Raw genomic sequence first — 23,824 nt, 5'->3', positions numbered from 1 at the left:
GAAGGATTTAATCGTTCGATCGAAGGAATAATCGTTCGATCGAAGGAATAATCCTTCGATCGTTCGATCGTAGCATTTGCGCTAAATCCTTCGACTTCGATATTCGAAGTAGAAGGATTTCAATTCCTAGTCGAATATCAAGGGTTAATTAACCCTCGATATTCGACCCTTGATGAATCGGCCCCTAAATGTCCAGTTGCCTTTGACTTAAAGGAACAATAACAAAAAAAATTATTGTGTTTTAAAGTGTGTGTTTTAAAGGTGGCCTGCATTGACAAAACTGGTGTGTTTGCTTCACAAAAACAACTGTAATTTATATAAATGAGCTGTTGTAGCCATGGAGGCAGCCATTCATGCAAGGGAGACATAGTAGATAACAGATAGTTCTGAAGAATCCTATTGTATGCTACAGACCTTATCAGTTATCTGCTGGGTATCCTGTGCCTTTACTCCTTTTTCAGCTTTGAATGGCTGCCTCCATGACTACACAGCTGCTTGTTTATGTAAAACTATAGTTGTGTTTCTGAAGCAAACACACCAGTTGTAACAGTGCAGGGCAACAGTACATTATAGTTTCATTATGTTACAACACTTATTTATTGGTGTTACTGTTCCTTTAATGTTGTATTATTTCATAGTAGCTGTTTCCGTACTGTTTATTTAAAGGGAAACTACGCCATACTTATATGTAAACTGTATATTTTACATTTCATTACATTTCCATTAAGTAGAAGACAACCTTTGATGGCATTATTAATTATACGTAAACACATAAACTACAATACTAACAGCTTTGTAAAAAGATAGGTTTTAGGTGTGCCAGCAATAAAGTTGCACTAATAGTTATAGATGAGTAAAACTAAAGATAACATCTAATTATAAATTTGGCATATTACCTACCTTGCATATCAAGATGCATGGGGTAATGCAAAGTATATTGTTTCTCATTGCTGTAATTCAAAGGTACTACACTTCTTGTTGCCACTAGATGGTGCATGAGGAACGAGTCTGCAACTCCAAATTGTAAAGGTGGTTCACCTCTAAGTTAACTTATAGTGTTATTTAATTGCCTGTTCTTAGCAACATTTATAACAACAATTATTTTTTTTACTTGTTTCTGTTCTTCCTTTTTCTTCTTTCAGCTTTCAAATGGAGGGTCCTAGCAGCCTACTACTATAATTTTTGTCATTGTCACTTTTTACTATTTATATTTCTATTCAGGTCAATCCTATTCATCTTCCAGTCTGTCACTCAAACCACTGCCTGTTTTTCACTGATATTTTCAATACAGGTATGGGACCTGTTATCCAGAATGCTCGGGACCTGGGGTTTTCCGGATAAAGGATCTTTCCGTAATTTGGGTTTTCATGCCTTAAGTCTACTAGAAATACATTTAAACATTAAATAAACCCAATAGGCTGGTTTTGCTTCCAATAAGGATTAATTATATCTTTGTTGGGATCAAGTACAAGCTATTGTTTTATTATTACAGAGAAAAAGGAAATCATTTTTAAAAATTTGGATTATTTGGATAAAATGGAGTCTATGGGAGACAGCCTTTCCGTAATTCGGAGCTTTCTGGATATCGGGTTTCCGGATAAGGGATCCTATACCTGTACTAGTTGTTTACCTGTCCTTAATTTTGAATTAGTTATAGGGTTTTTTTTCTGACTCTTCTGACTCTTTCAAGATTCTAAATGGGGGTCACTGACCCCAGCAGCCAATAATGATCCCCCCCCCCCCCCGGAGAGTTCCCTTGTGAAATTCAGCTATTCAGGTGCAACAAAGCTGCAGATCGAAGTCACGCTAGTATTTTGATTTTTTACACAATAATACAGGGCCAGGGACAACTTATTCTGCTTCCCACTATTACAGAGAGCCATAGAGAGTACAAAGCAGATTCACTGCAGCTCCAGAACACCATTTAAGAACACTGCCCTTAGGGGTAAGGTATTTCTAAAATCTTTATGCAGCATTTCTGGCTCTGACCCTAATGTTTTTAACCTGGCTGAAGCCAATGCAGTTATTCTGGTTCTGCAGGGGTCGCTTATTTCAGCTATTCCAAACAATGAAACTAACCTTGAGTTACTTAAATAATGAAAAAGTGTCCAAGCCTTTGATACCACAAAACAATAAGATTAGGAATGAGGGCAGAGTTGTTTGTTCTGTCTAGAAAGATCTGGAATTGCCAATAGATTAACTAACAGGCTTCCAATCCTTTCTGCTAATAGGGGTAACTAGGAGGTGTGGAGAAAAGGAAGAGATAACCAGAACAAGGAAGGACAGAGACACAAACAACAACAGAGGCCACTCAGACCAAAGCAGATCCCTGCCCAAGAAACTAAAGGGAAAAGAAATCAAAGACTGGAATCAGAGATTCTCTACTTTCACAGGTAAGCAAGAAAGAAGGTTAAAGGGGTGGTTCACAGTTGACATTTACTTTTTAGCATTTTTGAATTATTTGCCTTCTTCTTCTTCTGACCATTTCAAGTCTGCAAATGGGAGTCACTGACCCCATCTATAAGCTCTGTAAGGCTACACATTTATCGTTATTGCTACTTTTGATTGCTTACTGTATCTTCCTATTCAGACCTCTCCTATTCACATTCCAGTCTCTTATTTAAATCAATGCATAGTTGCTAGGGTCATTTGGACAACCAGATGGCAGAAACTGCAAACTAGAGAGCTGCTGAATAAAAAGCAAAATAACTTAAAAACCACAAATAACAAAAGATGAAAACCAATTGCAAATTGTCTCATAATATCACTCTCTACATCATACTTAAAGTTAATTTAAAGGTAAACAAAACCTTTTAACTACTAGGGTTGCCACCTAGTCGGTATTTTATTAATTGGGGGGGGGGGAAAAAAAAATATATATATATATATATATATATATATATATATATATATATATATATATATATATATATATATATATATATATATATATAGGAAGGCCAATATTTTTTCCAGAAAAGGTGGCAACCCTATCTGCTACATAAGTTTTGTTAATAATATGTTACTGACTTACAAATGTGTGTTATACCGTGCACATTTGCTTTGCTTGTTGCTTATTATTTTCAAAAACATGTATATTTTTCTTACACATTCATGCCTGACTCCACAAATTAGACTCACAGTGTAATGCAACTCCTCCCTTACATTGTTCCATTGCGAAGTGATGGATTCTGGGACTTGAAGTCCCTCTAGATTCCATTGTGGCTGGTGCACAGATTCTCTAGAAGTGGACTTCAAGTCCCAGAATCCATCACTTTACAATGGAACGAGGCGAGGGAGGTGTTGCATTACACTGTGAGCCTACAGGGGGGGGGACTGATCCCTGAAACATAGACTATTATTTTTTTTATCCATAATTTATATACAGGTATGGGATCGGTTATCCAGAAACCAATTATCGATAAAGCTCTGAATTACGGAAGGGCTGTCTCCCATAGACTTAATTTTATCCAAATAATTTTTAAAAATGATTTCCTTTTTTTCTGTAGTAATAAAACAGCACCTTGTACTTGATCCAAGCTAAGATATAATTAGTCCTTATTGGAAGCAAAACCAGTGTATTGGATTTATTTAATGTTTAAATGATTTTCTAGTAGAATTTAGGTATGAAGATCCAAATTACGGAAAGATCCGTTATACGGAAAACCCCAGGTCCCATGCATTCTGGATAACAGGTCCTATACCTGTAGTGCAAACATGCTACAAAGTAATTTACAGTGATTATACATAATTTACATCAGTCCTTACCCCAATCATGCTTAGCACCTAAGGTCCCTATCACATTCACCCACACTAGTGTGTATCTGGAGCAAACTAACCCGCCTGTATATCATGGTTTCCTTTCACTCTTTGGAATCACTAGGTCTGTAAAAAAAATGAATGTAAGACAATGGGCACATACTGTATTCTTGGGCAATAATTTTAAAGGAGAAGGAAAGCTACAGAGGCATTTTATTGCCAATAGATTAGCTGCAATAGTACAAACGAGAATGCTATATTTATTCTTTAGAATGTTTTACCATACCTGAGTAAAAAGCTCTAGAAACTCTCTGTTTGTTTAGAATAGGAGCTGCAGTATTAATGTGGTGTGACATCACTTCCTGCCTGAGTCTCTCCCTGCTCTGGGCTCAGATTACAGTAGAGAAGGGAGGGGTGGGGGGAGAGGAGCAGACTGAGCATGCTCTTGCCCAGGGCAATGAGGTTTAAGCTGAAGGCAGGAAGTCTGATACAGAAGCCCATGTGTACACAATAGAAGGAAAGAAATGCAGTATTTCTTTTGACAGGGGACTCGGAGCAACATTACTTTGGGGGTTTACTGGTATATTTAGATGGGCCTTTCTGATAAGGCTTACTTAGTTTTAACCTTTCCTTCTCCTTTAATCGTACTGTTTGCCATAACAGTTTACTTAACCTTTCAGCTGTTTTTTATCCAAACAATAGTAGAGCTTGCTAATATGGATGCACTGAATCCAGTATTTGGTTTGGGATTCGGCCTTTTTCAGCAGGATTCTGATTAGGGCTGATTCCTTCTGCCCAGCCAAACCGTATCCGAATCCTAATTTGCGTATGCAAATTAGGGGCGGGGAGGGAAATCTTTTTTTGTCACAAAACAAGGAAGTAAAAACATTTTTCCCCTTCCCACCCCTAATTTGCATATGCAAATTTGGATTCTGATTCGGTTCGGTATTCGGCTGAATCTTTGGCAAAGGATTCGGAGGTTCGGGCAAATCCAAAATAGTGGATTCGGTGCACAGAACATTCATTCTCTGAATAATAGATTTGTTTTAATAGAACATCACCCCTTCTGGTCACAATTAGGTTTTCGGATGACAATTCGAAAAAGTCAAATACAAAAAAGTCGTACGATTTGAATTGTTGATCAATTATGTCTAGACTTTTCCCGCACAGACTTTTTTCAACCAGAATTTTAGATAACTGAATTAGATAAATTCCTGGATGGAAGTTGGGTCGATTTTGATTCTATTAAAAACTGACAAAAAATGTAGTTTAACTAAATGGGCCTCTAAATTAATGGTTTTGCAGCCTCCTTAATTAAAGGAACAGTAAGACCAATTCAGTAATAAAAATATAATGTACTGTTGTCGTGCACTGGGTACAACTGGTGTGCTTGCTTCAGAAAGACTACTATAGTTTATATAAACAAGCTGTAGTGTAGCCATGAGGGCAGCAATTCAAGCTGAAAAAAAAGGAGGAAGATACACAGCCAATAACAGATAAGTTCTGTAGTATACAATGGGATGCTACATAGCGTAACTGTTATCTACTGCGTATCCTCTGCTTGAATGGCTGCCTCTGTGGCTACACAGGAGCCTGTTTATATATTCTATAGTTGTGTTCCTAAACAAAACACACTAGTGATGTGTGGGTCAGCCAGCCCTCCCTCCACCCGTGCACGACTTCCGGGCTCCTTTTATAGACACGCCCCGCTGATGACGTCACAAAAGGGGCGCATGCCAGTGTGGAGCAGCAGTTCATTATATTATCATTCCTTTAAAACACTTTAATTTTCTGATGTTACTGTTCCTTTAAAATGGATTGAGGGTTATTGGGGATAAAAAGCTTTGCAACTCTAAGCAGTGTCAGTCAGCTACAGCTAATACATGGCTCTCTTGTATTAAAAGGGAATTGAGGAACAAATACATAATTTTGCCCATTCGTAGGTCATTAAGTCAACAGTAAGGCCACATCTTTAGTATGCAGCGCAGTTTTTTATCCTAAAGTTGGATATTAATCACCCAGACAGTGTGCACAGACAAGCAACTAATCTACTAAAAGAAATGGAACAAATAAAATAGGATAAAAGACTATGAAAGTTTGGTTTATTTTCTTTGAAGAAGAAATGCTTGCAAGATAATAATGTCTTACAAAAGGCAGATAGCGGGGATATTATTTTACACAAAAAAGAATAAGAGAGTCGCCCCTTGTGTGTGTGTGTGTGTGTGTATGTATGTGTGTGAGAGGAGAACAACTGACAAAATATATCATACCTGGCAAAATCTCTCAACTGGGCCACATAAAGAATGCATGATGCACTGCATTCTAGTTCTCTGCTAACAGTATTTATAGATACCCAAAAACAAAGCAGTATCTAGGTCTCATAAAATAATGCTGGTTCGTACAAATAATATTTTGGGAATATCATGAAAAAGGAAATGGCCTGCCCTCTCTCCTGAGCTACTTTATCAGAGTATACTGACCTATATTTGTGTTAAAAGCTTAAAGGAAAACTATACCCCCCAAACAATGTAGGTCTCTATTAAAAGATACTGAGTAAAACAGCTCATGTGTAAAACCCTGCTTCATGTAAATGAACCATTATCACAATAATATACTTTTCTAGTAGTATTTGCCATTGGGTAATCATAAATAGAAAATTGCCATTTTAAAAAATAAGGGCCGTCCCCTGAGATCGTAAGATTCACTGTGCACACATACAAACCACATGTAAGGTCACATGAGCCAATTAACAGACAGAGTTCTACCTTTTGCTTCCTCACTTCTTCCTGTTACAGTTAGTGTTGTAGTATTTCTGGTCAGGTGATCTCTGAGGCAGCACAGATAGAGTCACGAAATGGTGGTTCAAGGCAAGAGATGTAAAAGGGCAATATTTATGTAAATATATATTCCAGTTTGGTAAGAATCTTTAATATGTCATTCAATTTGATATAAACTATCTGTTGCTTAAGTATTCATTTTGGGGGTATAGTTTTCCTTTAAAGGAGACCTAACCCCCCCCCTGACAAAAGTCCCTTCCACAGCCATAAAATGAGCCCCTTTCTGCTCCCTCCCCGCAGAGTCTATTTCAATGAACAGTGCCTCTCATAGTAAAGATGAACTATACAAGCAGAAATGCGCAGCGGAACTAGCAGTCGCCATCTTCAGAATCTTCGTGTTCTTTTTCGATCAGTTTGGTGACACGAAGCTTGCTGGTGCATGCGCAGTTGAAGACACTCCGGGACTACCTTCAGCAAGCTTCGTGTCGCCAAACTGATCGGAAAAGTACACATCCCATCCTAAGCCACCCCCAGCCCCGTGATACTGAAAGTATTCCATGCGAATTTTACAGGACGTTACCGCTTTCGCTGGCGAACTGATAAGATGAAGCTACATCATCCTCAGTCTTATGTCAGTGACATCATATCCTGTATGCCGGAATGTCATACGCTGGCGTTTTTTCCTATTTTAAAGCCGGATTGCCTTTTAAATTTCTAACTATCAAAGATTTTTGTTTTAAAGGGATACTGTCATGGGAAAAATGTTTTTTTCAAAAAGCATCAGTTAATAGTGCTGCTCCAGCAGAATTCTGCAATGAAATCCATTTCTCAAAAGAGCAAACAGCTGCCCCCAGTCATGTGATTTGTGCTCTGATAAACTGCAGTCACTCTTTACTGCTGTACTGCAAGTTGGAGTGATATCACCCCCTCCCTTTCCCCCCCCCCAGCAGCTAAACAACAGAACAATGGGAAGGTAACCAGATAACAGCTCCCTAACACAAGATAACAGTTCCCTGGTAGATCTAAGAACAACACTCAATAGTAAAAACCCATGTCTCACTGAGACACATTCAGTTACATTGAGCCTGCCAGAAAGCATTTCTCTCCTAAAGTGCTGGCACAAGTCACATGACCAGGGGCAGCTGGGAAATTGACAAAATGTCTAGCCACATGTCAGATTTCAAAATTGAATATAAAAAAATCTGTTTGCTCTTTTGAGAAATGGATTTCAGTGCAGAATTCTGCTGGAGTAGCACTATTAACTGATGCATTTTGAAAAAAACATGTTTTCCGATGACAGGATCCCTTTAAGCATTTGCACCAACATCTCTAATAGAGACATCTATACGACCTATATGTACCCGCTCTATTCAAATTGATCTAAGCATAAGAGTACTAACAAAGTTTCGCTAGGCAGAAGTGATTGCTATGAAATGCTTGCGCTGACAAATTAATGCTAACGAATTTCACCAGTGTTCGATTACAGAGACAAAACTTTTAGTGAATTAGCGTAGTGGTAACGAATTTATGCCTGATGAAGTGGCGTGAAGTGTGGCGGATGCTTTGCGGACGAATATTCACCCTTTGTGTTCTACAGAGGATTTCTGTTGTCTGCTATCAAACCTGCGCCATTTAGCCCTATTTCAGCTTGAATGGCTGCCCCCATGGCTATACAGCAGTTTATTGATATAAAATACAGTAGTCTTTCTGAAGCAAACACACCAGTTTTAACCAGAACAGAGCAACAGAATATTACACTGTATTTAAATTACTCCAAAAAAACATAAATTTTTATTTTTTAGGGATTTTTTTATTTGCTGGTTTATAATACAATTTACACTTTGTAATACTCCAGCTTTGCCTTCAAGTTGAGTATCTACTAAGAAACTTTAAATACTATAAAAGACATTGGCCTGGAGAGCGGGTACCGACTAATGAACCTAGTTTGGAATGAAATATATATCTTTTGACAGTTGCGGGTACTTCCATTTTCCCACGGGGGGGGGGGCTCAGTCATTCAGCAGCAGTTGCTGTAACTGTGACCTGTTTTTGGAATCCTGGCATTTCAATATGACTGGCAAATATAAGAAGGCCTGGCTGGCAGTTAGAGCTGTGGAGAGCTGCAGTACAGAAACCTATAAAACAAGTAGCACAGCACAATATAAAAAGAATTCTATATATATATATATATATATATATATATATATATATATATATATATATATATATATATATATATATATATATATATATATATATATATATATATATATATATATATATATATATATATATATATATATAATATTTTGCACATAAATAGAATCCCATGAGTGTTCTGTGTCCTTCATACAGACAGTAATTTTTGCAACAGCATCCGGGCCTTCTTTGCCTTTTGGGGAGTTTTGGGGTGAGTTGGCTGCCTTTCAGACATATTTTATATACAACCGGACTCCAGTAACTTTATAAGTGATTTATTTCAACGTTTTAGCTCCTTTACTAGGGCCGTCTTCAGCTCATCCTGATGACAGTCCCTTGAGGTACTGAAATGTGTAGATGTTTATATGATTCAGTAAAGGACTTTCCAAAAACCTTTATGCCGTGAGTGCTTCCTTTCACTGCTGGACTATATATATATATAATTTCATGTAAAGCAAGGCACTCACAGGACTTAAAATATGGTGAAGAAAAGATAACGTTTATTTATTATTCCAATGTTTCGGTCTTCCTTGAGACCATTGTCCAAAACGTTGGAATAATAAATAAACGTTATCTTTTCTTCACCATATTTTAAGTCCTGTGAGTGCCTTGCTTTACATGATATTCTATATGACTTTTCTGCAGCCAGGCTTTTTCTCCAGTAAGTGAGTGCATATACACATACAGGTGTGAGATCCGTTATCCAAAAAGCTGTTATCCAGAAAGCTCAGAATTACGCGATGGCTGTCTCCCATAGACTCCATTATAACCAAATAATTTTTTTTTTTTGTAAAGTGATCTCCTTTTTCTCTGTAATAATAAAACAGTAGCTTGTAATTGATCCAAACTAAGATATAATTAATCCTTATTGGAAACAAAACCAGACTATTTGGTTTATTTAATGTTTAATTGATTTTCTAATAGACTTAAGGTATGAAGGTCCAAATTACAGAAAGAGCCTCTATCCGCAAAACCCCAAGTCCCGTGCATTCTGGATAACAGGTCCCATACCAGTATATATATATATATATATATATATATATATATATATATATATATATAGATAGATAGATAGATAGATAGATAGATAGATAGAGAGATATACTGGTAAGGGACCCTTTTATCCAGAATGCTCGGGACCTCTATATACTATACCTAGTTTCCAACCTAGGGAAGCCGGGGCAGAATACAGATACAAATAAATCAGCATTTTTGTAGCAGATGCCTTTGGAAGGAATCCAGCAGCAGCGACGGCTCACATGCTACTTGCAGATAAATATGAATGCTGCTGATTTCACCCACAGAGTGGTACAGAGCATGTCAGACCATTATTTAATACATAGGAATATGGTACCCCCTATAAAATATATATATATATATATATATATACTAGAAGAGATCAGCCAAAGGTTTGTACACAGGTCATGGAACCCCAGGCCAAGGTGCTTTCTAATATTCACCTCTTTTTTAATATTTTCTAGTAGACAAGTTTCAGTACACAAATGACATCAGCAATTATAAGCTGTGACGTCACTAAGAAGCCTTTATAAGGATGTATATTCGTGTGAATTGCACCAGAGCCTAGCAGGCATGCCCGAGCAGCAGCCAGGGGTAGAACTACAACTCCCAAGGCCTGATAGTGAGAGAGCTGTAAAGGAATGACAAAAGGAGGGCCAGAAACAGGACAGGGCTAGAGATGAATAGAATGATTACCTGCTGCTGCTGCTGCTTCTCGGTGCACAGAACGGCGCCACGGAACAGTGTAGGAGGAACTTTGCCCGCAATAGCATCAATAATTGAGAGGGTGTGAGTCGCTAAGAGATAATGTGCTGCTGCTGCTGCTGCGGATCCCGCTCTGGGCTGTTATTCCGTGTGGGGAATGGGAGAGGAGAAGGCAGGGAAGGAGGGGGAGTGAGCGACCAGCACGACACCCTCAGGCCACCGCGGCCCCTTGTGGAGACAGAGAAGGAGACAAGTCACCGGCGCCTGTCACTATGCGACCATAGCTCAGCCGCCGCGGCCTGCCCCCCATTCAGGAGAGAACCAATGAGATAAAAGAAACGCGTCCGCAGCAAGAGATAAGCGTTTCAACCAACCAATAGCAGAGCTCCAATACGGCGACTGGAGATTGCGGCACGGGAGAGAAGGCTGCGCAGCGAGGGGACAGAAGGGCTGAGCACGGTTGCGGCCGGTCTGTAGTGAGGCCGAAGAGCTCAGGTAGGTGGAGAAGGTACATCATCAAAGAGGGGATTACTACAAATAGCTAACAAGTCTTGTGTGTGTGTTTAAACCCCTACCGCTCTGTAAAAGCGTATGGTTCCATGTTAATAGCTCCGGGCTACTCCCGCGACCCGCATGCGCTGGGCTGGAACAACAGGTGTCCTGGGAATGAGAAGCTCCGCCCTTGTTGCTAGTATAGACACGCCCACTCTGCCTCTCTATGTTCCTGGCAGATAGAGCGGTGGCTGTGGATGTGGGGTCCAACATAAGACCTTAAAAAACCCCCAGAACCAGGTTGGAATCGTCACTGGTATAGATATCTAACTATACACATATATAATACACAAGAGCCATGAATATCCTGTAAATTATATTCTTATAAATGCTGACTAGTGATGTCATCAGTTATAGACGCGGAGTAGTGATGTCATTTTTGTCACATGACTCCTGAAACGTGTGTATTATAATAAATAAATACCCCTTGCTGGTAAATATGAGGATATTAGACGTAACCTCGGAGTTCCATGACCTTTGGCCTCGTGCTTTTATATGGTCATGGACCTCCTCTGTGACTTATGATATTTTATTAAACCCCTGGCCACCAATGTATTGTTTTAATACTCTGGGGCCAGAATGTTTCTTCTTAACTTGTAAGGGGGGGGCCTGGCGGCAATGTTTTTTTGTTTTTTTTAAATACATTTATGGGGGGCCCTGGCATCAAAAAATTTTTTTAAGTATGGGAGGGCCCTGACCACCAATTATTTTGTTAAAAAAAATGTATGGGGGGCCCTGATCACCAAATGAAAAAATGTTTGGAAGGTGGACAACCCCTTTAAGGTATGAAGATCCAAATTAGGGAAAGATCTGTTATCCGGAAAACCCCAGGTTCCTAGCATTCTGGTTAACAGGTCCCATACCTGTGCAAATAAATGCTTAAGGGTATAGAATGACAAAAAACAGAGAAGGGAAAACCCCATTACACAAATATAATAGGTGTGTATTCCCTATTCACACTTCTGGCCCATAATGTGTCCAATTTATTGATCCAAAACATCTTCTTTTTTTAACATATTCAGTCTATTCCCACCTCTTCTGGGGGGGGGGGCACTGCCAATCACCTGAAACCTCAGTTGACTTAAAGGATAAGTAAACCTTTAAAATAAGGAAATTTTCAGGAGAAAGAGAGAGGCTACTCTGATTAGGAAAAAATTAGAAACCTCTCTCAAATCTTTCCTAAGCAGTAGAACATCAGAGCCAGTGGTGTGTTATCTATACTGGGGGCCTGGAAGTGGGGTCAGCTTCCTCTATAGTATTAAAATTCCCCCTCCAGCAGAGTGGGAAAGGTAATTTGCACTGGGCCCCTCCATTTTTTTATTCGGCAGCAGGGCCCTCACAGTTTTTTTTTCGCCACTGATCGAAGAAGCCTCTTTCTTTCTCCTGACAACTTCTTTGACTACATGGTGGTCAGAAACTGACCAACAAAATTCTAGACATTATTACTTAAATCCAGTGGGGGATAAAAGGCAGCATCTCTGTCCAGCTGTCATGATGCCGAAAAAGTGGTCACCATCTGCTCTGTCTGTGTTAAAGCTGCAGGTCTGTTATGTTTACCAGCGCTAAGAATGCGATACAATCCATGAGAGATATATTTAGATCAAGGACATCAAGCATGTGACCCTCCTGTGGTTGTGAGCGATGCTACTGGCAGTTGTATTTATACTTGTGTAAGCTCTACAGGGCAGTGACTGCATCTGTTCGTTGATGCGGTGCCGCGATCCGGCTGCCCGTTTACCCATCTTTATGATCCAATCGTTGGGCCCTAGGACCCACGATCAGATCTGACCGTTATCGCCTACCTCAAGGTGGGCATATCGGGGAGAGATCCGCTTGTTTGGTGACATCGCCAAACAAGCGGATCTCTCGGTGTCTGGCTACCTTTACTTGAGAGCCACTGGATGGGGATCACTGCTATAGACAGTGGCTATTTATTGGGCTGCTGGGGGGTTGTTTGGGCCTCTGTGTATTTGAAATGCCAGGGCCTATATTGAATCCCAGCCCATTCTTGAGAGGCACACATTATTAAATGCATGAACAAGCAATGTATAAACAGCATGTGTTAATGAGCAGATTATGTATGTGCTGTAATGTGTAGTGCTGAGCCTCTGCTTGTCTCCACATGTTCCACCCAGCCCTCTCTAGTCTCCATACTTATATAAACTGTATTGCTTCATTGTTTGTAATCACTCAGTACCAGTTGTACTAGATAACCTTGTGTGCACGAGTGCAGTGGAGATCTCTGGTATCTGGTGAGTAAAAAGTATTTGCCGCTGTTTCATAGGGTATTTCAGGTTCTTTAAACGCCCTCTTAACACACCCCATACTGGTCATAAAGATACCACAAGGCTCTTTTACTAAAAATAAAGTTACAAATGCACCAGGGCCAATTCACAAAGAATTTGCATCCCAATTATTGTGGGGTGTTGCCTGTACACATTGCCTGGGAGCAGAATGCAGTGCTCTCAATGGGAGCCCAGTACTTAATTCCTGCCAAATGTAAGTGCAAGTTGGCCACCCCGGTAAGGGCTGTGACACAGGTGCAGATTCCGGGGAGATTAGTCGCCCAACGACAAATCTCCTCTTCTTCAGGCGGTAGGGTTGCCACCTGGCCGGTATTTTACCGGCCTGGCCAGTAAAAATGATAGTTGATCCCAATGTTATTAATAGGGGAAAAAGATAAATATATAGGAAGTAGGGATGCACCGAATCCATGATTCGGTTCGGAATTCGGCCGAATTTCAGCAGGATTTGGATTCGGCCGAATCCTTCTGCCTGGCCGAACCAAATCCTAATTTGCATGTGCGAATTAGGGGCGGGGAGGGAAATCTTGTGACTTTTTGTCACAAAACTTCCCAACGCTAATCTGTATATGCAAATTAGGATTTGTTTCGGTATTCGGTCGAATCTTTCGCAAAACATTCAGGGGTTCGGCCGAATCCAAAGTTGTGGATTCGGTGCATCCCTAATAGGAAGGCCGGTATTTTTTTCCAGAAAAGGTGGCAACCCTATCAGGCAGCAAATCTCCCCGAAATGCCTTCCCACCGGCAAGAATGTGAATCACTGATGGGATGGCATACGGATCACCTCGTGAGGCAACTTCGGGCGTCTTCGGAAAATGAAGCAATCCGAATGCCACCCCGCTGGCGATTTACATTCTAGCTGGCTGGAAGGCAGTTTGGGGAGATAAGTTGCCCCGAAGAAGAGATTTGTCGCCGGGTGACTAATCTCCCCCCGAATCTGACCGTGTGTCTCTGCCCTAAAAATCAAAGGGAGTTTTTTTTCAAATGGCAACATTTTTTGTCCAAATGCATTAAAGTCAATGGGCGTTTTTTCTCTGCAAAGTTTTCCTTGTGAATTTTCGCCACAGTTTTGCGAAAAAATTCACACATGGCGAAATTAGGAATTTCGCTGCTAATCCTTGTCTGGACCCTTGTCCCCATAACACCACATGTCCCCTGTCTTCAGCGTGGCCGTGCACTCATTTGCACATGCTCACACACACGATTGGGGTAAGGAGGTCGGACATGTTGCCTAGGGCGCTTGGCCAAGTGCTTGTTGCATATTTCACATTTAATGTGTATTACATGATTTTTCCATTTGCAGAACAACTATTGGTTTGAAATTGTTGAGTTCTGAAATAATTATTAATGCAGTTTTTTATTTTAAAGTTGGATTTTGGCCTTTTGTGGGATTGCCCAGCACAAAACAGTGAATGGTGGGCCAGAACAATTCCAAATTTAGTGTTGTGCTTCATGGCCAGCATTTAGAGGCACATTTATCAAGTGTCGAATTTCGAATTCATGCAAGTTTTTTTAAAACTCCCATGAACTAGAAATTTGGCCAATCGAAATTTATTAATAAAATCTAATTTTTAATAGTCGGATAATTAGAATCGACCTAAAACTCGAATCCAATTAGAATTGAACTTGATTTAAAAACTCGGTTAGGAAGGCTGCAAACAACTCCAAATTGATCTCTAGAAGCCTCCCTTGACTTAAACAGCAATTTGGCAGAATATAGTTGGCGAATAGTCGAATTCGAGTTCTTAAAGGGCTAGAGTATAGTAAATCTGGAAAAATTAATTTTAAAAAACTCAAATTGAATTTGATTAACTCCCTCGTCAGTTTTTACCATTTTTAACTCGACCCTTGATAAATCTGCCCCTTATTGGTTCCATAATGTTGAAAACTACCTAGAAATGTTCCCTAATTCCCTTATTTGTTTCTGTATCTGTTGTAGGTGGGAATCTTCAGATTTTGGAAGAGAAGGAACGGTGGAGCAGGACCGGTTCTTTCACGCTATTTGTGCGTTATCCGGCCCGGCTAATCCTAGGGGATTGTTCACAACTTGAATTCCAGTGGCACAACAATCTGAGCCAAAACTAATCGTATTACTCCGGAGGAAATAGGGTGTCTTGTATATTGTTTGCCAATGTTGATTTAGCACCTGCCTCTTATTGTTGGATGTCATTGTGTGGAATGTTGTGTTCCCGTTTGTTGTGATTTCTAGCAGATGTAAGGTTTTTATACTTGAATATACAAAATGCGCATTCTCATACAGTTCACTAAGAGACACCCGTGGCTGACCAACGTCACCATTTATGGCTCCCTTTTCGCCTCGGCCGACATTGTGCAGCAGAAACTGTCCAAAAGCCCAACGGAGCCCATCGATTTTAAACAGACTGCAAAAGTGGGACTTGTGGGGTTCTGCTTCCATGCCAATTTCAACTTCTTCTGGTTGAGATTTATAGAGAGGACGTTTCCAGGCTCAGCTCCACTAAATGTCATCAGGAAGGTGGCGTGTGATCAGCTGATGGCTGCACCAATCACAATCAGTGCTTTCTATACAGGTATTTATTGAATTCTCTAAGCATTTTTCTTTACTTAGAATATCCTAAAGGAACAGTAACAACAAAAAAGAAAGTGTTTTAAAGTATTGACAATATAATGTACTGTTGCCCTGGAACAGTAATGACAATATAATGTACTGTTATTCCTTTAGAATATCCTAAAGGAACAGTAACACAAAAAAAAAAAGTGTTTTCAAGTAAAGACAATATAATGTACTGTTGCCCTGCACTGTTAAAACTGGTGTATTGGCTTCAGAAACAATAGTTTAAATAACAACAACAAGCTGCTGTGGCAGCTATTCAAAGCTGAAAAAGGAGAAAAGGCACAGGATACACGACAGATAACAAATAAGCTCTGTAGTATACAATGCGATTCTTCAGAGCTTATTGGTTATCTACTGTGTATCCTGTGATTGATTTGCTGCCCCCCATGGCTACACAGCAGCTTGTTTATATAAACTATAGTAGTGTTTCTGAAGCAAACACTCCCGTTTTACTCGTGCAGGGCAACAGTACATTATATTTTCATTATTTTAAACCACTTTAATTTTTTTGGTCTTACTGTTCCTTTAAAGGGACAGTAACTCCAAAAAAAATGAAAGTGTTTTAAAGTAATTAAATATCATGTAGTGTTGTTGCCCTGCACTGGTAAAACTGTGTGTTTGCTTCAGAAACACTACTATAGTTTATATAAACAAGCTACTGTGTAGCCATGGCAGAAATTGAAAAAAAGCTCTATGGCATAGGTGAAATAGTGGATACCAGGCAACACCATTATGTTCTACAGAGCTTATCTGCTGTGTTACCTGAACCTATTCTACTTTGAATGGCTGCCCCCATTGCTACAAAGCAGCTTGTTTATATAAACAATAGTAGTTTTCTGAAGCAAACACACCAGTTTTACCAGTGCAGTGCAAGACTGCATTATATTTTTATTACTTTTAAACACTTTCATTTTTTGGTGTTACTGTTCCTTTAAGCAACTGACTTGCTGGGTTATCTTGACAATATTTCACTACTCATCCAAGGAGCTTCTTTAGTCCAATTTTGAACCAGGGATACACTCCTTGCCAGCAACGTAATTAAAGGGGGGCAGGCCCTGGCGCGGGACACGCAGCCAGGCCCCCCCCCCGCCCACCTACGTATGCCCGGAACCGGCGAAATCAGTGGTGCGCGAGCTGCCGGGGGGGCCCTGAGGGGGTGCGGGCCCTGGCCCAATCGCACCCCCTGCTCCCCCGTTACGCCACTGCTCCTTGCAGCACTAGCAACTGTCATTAACGTCATATTTCACATTCTGACTGAGCTTCTTCTGCTGACTTCTATTTCCATATAGAGAAGACAAATGCTACCTTCATATTATACCTGTGGTGCCGCTCCCAGTTGCACCTGATACTAGCACTTCCTTTGTTCACTGGTTGTAAAAACCCTGATTTGGCATTTAAAAATATTTGCAAATCTCTAGGTCCGATATTTCCTAATTAAAGGAGATGGAAAGTTACTGAAATAACCCCAGCCCGGTGTAGTTTTCTCCTAACAGATGCACTGGGGGGGCCGTATCAGGTAAGTGATTATAATCACTAACATTTGGCACCCAGCAGTGATTTTAACTTTCCTTCTCCTTTAATACTATACAAGCATTTGCATTTGGGCAAGGAAGAGACTTCACCAATGAATGCAGCTCCTTTAACTTCCGTGAATGTCATGAGTCACAGCAACTGCAGAGCCAAGAAAGTTATAAAACAGCGGAATAAGGAAATGAATGGGAGCAGCAGCAAGATGTTTGGCACATAGAATATACAGTTAATTGTTTCTGCAAGTGAAGCCACGGTGATGTTCTGGTGGAATTGTAGGACATTAAATTACATGTCTGACTTAAGGGGGAACTCCAGCTTCCAAACCAAAATTTGATAAAGAGGCCCACATAACACAGAAACTAGGGATGCAGTGAATTCGGGATTTGGGACTTTTTCAGCAGGATTCCGCTGAATCCTTCTGCCTGGTCGAACCGAATCCAAACCCTAATTTGCATATGTAAATTAGGTACGGGGAGGGAAATCGCATGACTTTTGGTCACAAAACAAGGAAGTAAAAAATGTTTTCCCCTTCCCACTCCTAATATGCATATGCAAATTAGGATTCGGTTCGGTATTCGGCTGAATTTTTCGCAAAGGGGTTTGGCCGAATCCAAAATAGTGGATTCGGTGCATCCTTAACAGAAACCCTGATATATCCATCACAGTTACCCGTTTCTTCAATTTTCTATGCTGAAATCCAGCTGTTTAAAGGAGAAGGAAACCCAGTGTGCGCAAAAACCCTCCCCTGTGTTGCTTCCCCTCCCTCCTCCCCCCTGGCCTACCTGTCCCGCTGGGCAAATGCCCCTAACTTGTTACTCACCCTTCTGCGCAGGTCCAGTCCACGGAGTTCGCAGATGCCATCTTCTTCCACGCGATCTTCTTCCTGCTTTGACCGGCGTTTTGGAGCATGCGCAGTAGGAGCATTTCGCCGGTACGGATCTACTGCGCATGCACCAAAAGTCACGAAGTTTTCTGATTTCACTTCAGGACTTTTGGCGCATGCGCAGTACATTCGTACCGGTGAAATGCTCCTACTGCGCATGCGCCGGTCAAAGTAGTCAGCCAGCTCAGCAAAGTAGTCAGACAGATCAGCAGGAGAGCAGGGGGCTAGGCTTAGGGAACTGTCAGAAACCATTAAATCATGAAAAGTCTGCATATTTTTAATTGATGTATATTGCAGAGTTACTTGAAATTGTCTTTACTTTTCAAAAAGCTTATTATGCTTAAAGGAGAATTCAACCCTGAAGGACTTTCAGGGGGCAGCTGGGTGGAGTTTAAAAGGAGAACTAAACCCTTAATTTAAAAAAATCCTACCCCCCAACCCTACATAGACGCCACTCTCAGCTCCCCCGAGCCTAGCTGCTACCCCTGGTAAATGCCCCTAACTCTTTACTTACCCCTCGGTGCAGATTCAGGGCATCGGAGTTCACGGGCACCACCTTCTTCTCTTCGGAACGAGAGCAGTGTATCGACACATGCGCTGTTAGAGCAATCTTCTGTTTCGTGACAGCTGTGCAAGCGCAGAAAGTCACATAAGTGCCGGAAGATGACACCCGTGAACTCTGATGCCCTGAATCTACACCTAGGGGTAAGTAAAGAGTTAGGGGCATTTACCAGGGGTAGCAGCTAGGCTTTATTAAGAAATAACTTACCAAATCTCCACTTCCTCTTCAGAAAAGGCAACAGGGCGATAATCCATCGTGCGGTGCTCGATTTCTCCTCCCTGCCTTCCTTATAGGAGATAGCCAGGGAGGAGAAATCGAGCACCACACAATGGATCGTCACCCTTTTCTGAAAAGGAGCGCAAGCGGAGATTCGGTAAGTTATTTCTTAATAAAGACTTTCCAGATTTAAAGTTAAATGTGTCTTGGTGTTTTTTTCCATTTCCATTTTTTCCTTTTTTTTAATGTAACTGGTCCTTTAATGAAAAAAAAACCCTACCCTACATAGACCCCCTCCCAGATCCACCCCAGCCTAGCTGCTAGGGTTTGGTTCTCCTTTAAACTCCACCCAGCTGCCCCCTGAAAGTCCTACCCCTTTACTGCCCACAGATATCACTTTCAGGCCCCCCTCTGACTCTGGAGTACCCCCTAATGTGTTTTGATGCTCAATGTCTAGTGTAGTCTGATGGCTTTTAAATTTGCCTCCTAAATTTGTAGGCTTGAGTCTTCTGGATGGAGAAAGAGACGTCTTTAAGAACCTGAAAGAGAAATTCTGGCCAACTTATAAGGTAAAGTGAAGCTTAAACTCAGTCCTGACCAGACAGGAGCATGATTAGCATTACATATACAGTAGACACATTACATATACAGTAGACACATTACATATAGTTATGGAGCTCAAGAACTTCCTACTGAACATGTACAATAAGTAACAACAAACACAAGCTACATTGCTTGCCCTGTGTATAGAGAAATCTCTATATTCCACTATATATCCACTTCTGCAATGTGATGTACATGTATTTAGCTTGTGTTTTCATATAATCACCAAAGATAACCAAGACCATTGCCTCTCATAATTAGCTTTGTTATGAGTCTATTGGGAAACCAATCAAGGTGGAGTAAAAAAATTAAATATTTCCCTTTTTTTTCCACAGACAGGAGTAATGTGCTGGACAGTATTTCAGGTAAGACATTTCGGGCCCGTCTGTATACATTAAGGGATGCTTATAAAGTGAGACATTTTAATGGGCCACATCCTTTAAAGCTAGAATATCTGAATACAAACAGGGTTATTATAATTGCTTTGAGATAGAAATCATGATGTAAAGTTATAGTCACTTTTCTAGTCTATTGTGTTGTCTGTTCAAAATGTTAGAGGAGAACTAAAGCTTAACTAAAGAAGTAGCTAGTAATGTTGTACATTATGTTTTGGGCAACCCCAGCCCTTTAGCAGTAAAGATCTGTGTCTCCAAAGATGCCCCAGTAGCTCACCATCTTCTTTTCTGCTGATTCACTGCACATGCTCTGTGCTGCTGTCACTTAATGAGCTTAGGGACCCACTCACAATATACAGTACACATAGAATAGAAATGTCACAATATAAGGCTGATTAGTAATTAATACAGATAATTACTACATGGGAGCACAGAAACCAGTGCAATTAGCATCAGAATTTAATAATCAGCTTATATTACAGACCAACCTAATTTTCTGCTTGATAATTAGTGACGACCCCTAAGCTTAGCTTCTCAACAGCTGCTCAGAGCCCACTGAGCATGTGAGTGTCACAGACACTTTCCAAGATGGTGACCCTCTGTGACAAGTTTGAAATCCTGGATCATTGCTGCTATTGACAAGCTGAAACTTTAGGCTGGTGCAATAAGTTCAGTATATAAAATATGGCATTTTTAGCCCTATCCATTTTTAAGGTTTAGTTCTTCTCTAAGCACCTACATTTCCCTAATGAATCAGTAGATCTGCCACAGGCTTAAGGTGGCCATACATGGAGAGATCCGCTCGTTTGGCGATGTCGCCAAACGAGCGGATCTCCCTCCGATATGCCCACCTTGAGGTGGGCAATATCGGGCTGATCCGATCGTGGGCCCTAGGGCCCAACGATCGGATCCTAACGATGCCTAACGGGCGGTCGGATCGCGGGACCGCATCAACGAATAGATGCCGCCGCGATCCGACGGGATTTTTTGTCCCATCCGATCGAGATCTGTCCGACTTTCGGCCAGATCTCGATCGGTGAAGCCGTCGGGGGGCCCCATACACGGGCCAATAAGCTGCCGACACGGTCTGTCGGCAGCTTTTATCGGCCCATGTATGGCCACCTTTACTCTCTTTATAGCAAACCATTCTGACTACAGTGGTCTGATATCGACTCTGCAACCCACAGAATTATTTAAGTGCAATTAGGACAACTCCACTGCAGATTTTAAGAGCTGCACAATTCTGATCCAATTTACCAGGAGTCCAGGCCAGACAAGGTGCCTCCAGACTCAAGTTCTGGGAGCCTTAGCCGGTGTTGCAATGTTCTGAGGCTCTTGAATGTTACTAAGGACCATCCCAAAGCCTATCAGGGCTGTCATAATTCAGCTCTAATGGTTTTGCGTTCACTCAGGTCTTTGTACTCCATTTTCATACAGCCAAAGCGAATGTCACCTGCTGATACTTTTCCACTGGCTCTTTTTGTCCAAAATCTGCCCCAAGCAGAGCTGACAGTCTTTTCTCTGCAGTGGTTTATCTGATAATGTATTTTACACTAGACTTGTGCGTGTAGCCTAAACATCGTCATACACTACATAATGTAGAAATCGCTACGGGCCCTAGATACTGTGCATAGTTTGGTGATCCCCCCCTTTAAATCATCACAAAAATGTATTTATTATTGCAGACCATTAACTTCAGCGTGATTCCCCCGTTTGTCCGAACTGCCTATATTGGAGTATGTGCCTTTTTGTGGACCACATTCCTCTGCTACATCCGGAACCGAGACATAAATGAAGTGACTACGAGGCTCCTCCATGCCGTACCCAACATACGCGGTAAAATGGCTTTCCCACAGGACCAGGATGACAACAAACCAGCTGATAAATAATAATAATACAGTTCTTTAGCATATTACTTGAAATAAACTAATCCTTCTGGATATTTGTTTGTGGGATATATTTAAATCCTTAGTACTTCTACCAAGAAGAATAGTCTCCGTTAAAGGGGGTTATTTATTAAAGTCCGAATGACAAAAACTTGAAAAATTCAAGTTTCTTTTTACAATAAAAGGGAATTTTTAGTGGGAAAACAAAACTAAAATGTTTCAAGATTAATTTTACCGCGAGGATGGAAAAATACCGAATCCGGAAATCCAGGATCTCAGACCTGCCGAGGTTGTATATAAGTCAATGGGAGAGGTCCCTATGCTATTTGGAAGTTTCTGTGGTCTGTGCTAAAATTAGCCTGAAAATCCATCTATTTATGACTTTTCAGGCAAAATTACGGAAAAATTTGGGTTTTCCGGAATAAAGCCTGAAAAAATCGAGTGATTCTGGAAAAAAAAACTCCAAAAAATCAAAAGATTCGGTTTTATCGAGTTTATCGGTTGCATCTTTTTTTTAAATAAATAAGGTCACATCTTGCATTCTAGTTTGGTCGTATTTGTTTATTTAAATAGTCAGAAAAATTCGGATTTTGATAAATAAGGCCCTTAAAGGGATTCTGTCATAATTTTTATGATGTCGTTTTTATTTCTAAATTACACTGTTTACACTGCAAATAAATCACTCTACAATAAAAAAATTTATTCCTGAACCAGCAAGTGTTTTTTTTTAGTTGTAATATTGGTATGTAGGCGCCATCTCTGGTCATTTTGCCTGGTCATGTGCTTTCAGAAAGAGCCAGCACTTTAGGATGGAACTGCTTTCTGGCAGGCTGTTGTTTCTCCTACTCAATGTAACTGAATGTGTCGCAGTCGGACTTGGCGTTTTACTATTGAGTGCTGTTCTTGAATCGACCAGGCAGCTGTTATCTTGTTGAGCTGCTATATGGTTACCTTCCCATTGTTCTTTTGTTTGGCTGCTGGGTGGGGAAAGGGAGGGGGTGATATCACTCCAACTTGCAGTACAGCAGTAAAGAGTGACTGAAGTTTATCAGAGCACAAGTCACATTACTGGGGGCAGCTGGGAAACTAACAATATGTCTAGCCCCCATGTCAGATTTCAAAATTAAATATAAAAAAATCTGTTTGCTCTTTTGAGAAATGGATTTCAGTGCAGAATTCTGCTGGAGCAACACTATTAACTGATGTGTTTTGAAAAAACTTTTTTTTTCCCATAACAGTATCACTTTGACGTAAGATATCCGATCCAAGAACAAACACATTTAGGAAGCCACAAGGTGCCCAGCTGAGAACAGAACATTACAGAGAGAAGGATGTGTATGTGGTTTCTAACATCAGTAGTGATATTATCAGCACACACAGCCAGCCTAAATGTGTTTATATGCAAGGATTTACCATTGAAAAGGCTTGCAATAGTTAAAAACCTATACTTTGTCTTTAATTAATGTGATTGTGACTTAAAGGACAAGGAAAGTGTGAATTATAGGGGGGGGTTCCTTGGGAATGTTTTTAGTGAATATAAACACTAAACTTTGGGCTCCTAAAGTTTGATGGAAAAGCATCTCTATGGGGATTTCTGCAGTGAGGGCTGTGCCAATATATTCCCAGGAATCCCTTGGAGCTTGTCAGACCGTTCACATTTGCATTCTATTAATGTTGCTAATTGGCACCCTTACTATACTACTATACTACCAGTCAAGGGATCCCTGGGAGCTTAAAGGAAAACTATACCCTCAAAATGAACACTTAAGCAACAGATAGTTCATATCATATTAAGTGGCATATTAAAGAATCTTACCAAACTGGAATATATATTTAAGTAAATC

At 40.5% G+C, this 23,824-nt stretch overlaps 2 protein-coding genes across 5 annotated transcripts in view; one reads left to right on the top strand and one right to left on the bottom strand.

Moving 5' to 3' along the window:
• LOC443585 (myosin-10) overlaps window positions 1-10,582 on the bottom strand; it is a 158,418-nt gene extending 147,836 nt beyond the window's left edge. Inside the window, exon 1 of one of the 2 annotated variants that reach the window (XM_041571535.1) lies at window positions 10,449-10,582. The gene's annotated coding sequence lies outside the window, so the exon portion shown is untranslated. The remainder of the gene's footprint in view (window positions 1-10,448) is intronic. The other variant, XM_041571536.1, reaches the window with a different exon arrangement.
• mpv17l.S (MPV17 mitochondrial membrane protein-like S homeolog) lies at window positions 2,191-22,690 on the top strand. 3 transcript variants are annotated; one of them, XM_018226970.2, is made up of 5 exons: window positions 2,191-2,393; window positions 15,252-15,861; window positions 19,595-19,665; window positions 20,035-20,064; window positions 21,780-22,032. In XM_018226970.2, the coding sequence occupies exons 2-5, from the start codon at window positions 15,555-15,557 to the stop codon at window positions 21,981-21,983; spliced, it is 612 nt and encodes a 203-aa protein (XP_018082459.1). In that variant the 5' UTR covers window positions 2,191-2,393; window positions 15,252-15,554; the 3' UTR covers window positions 21,984-22,032.
• The last annotated feature ends 1,134 nt before the right edge of the window (window positions 22,691-23,824 follow it).

The sequence above is a fragment of the Xenopus laevis genome, chromosome 7S (genome assembly GCF_017654675.1).
Source record: "Xenopus laevis strain J_2021 chromosome 7S, Xenopus_laevis_v10.1, whole genome shotgun sequence".
Taxonomy (NCBI): domain Eukaryota; kingdom Metazoa; phylum Chordata; class Amphibia; order Anura; family Pipidae; genus Xenopus; species Xenopus laevis.
Note: the sequence above shows the minus strand (reverse complement) of the source record. Positions and strands in the feature narration are given on the sequence as shown.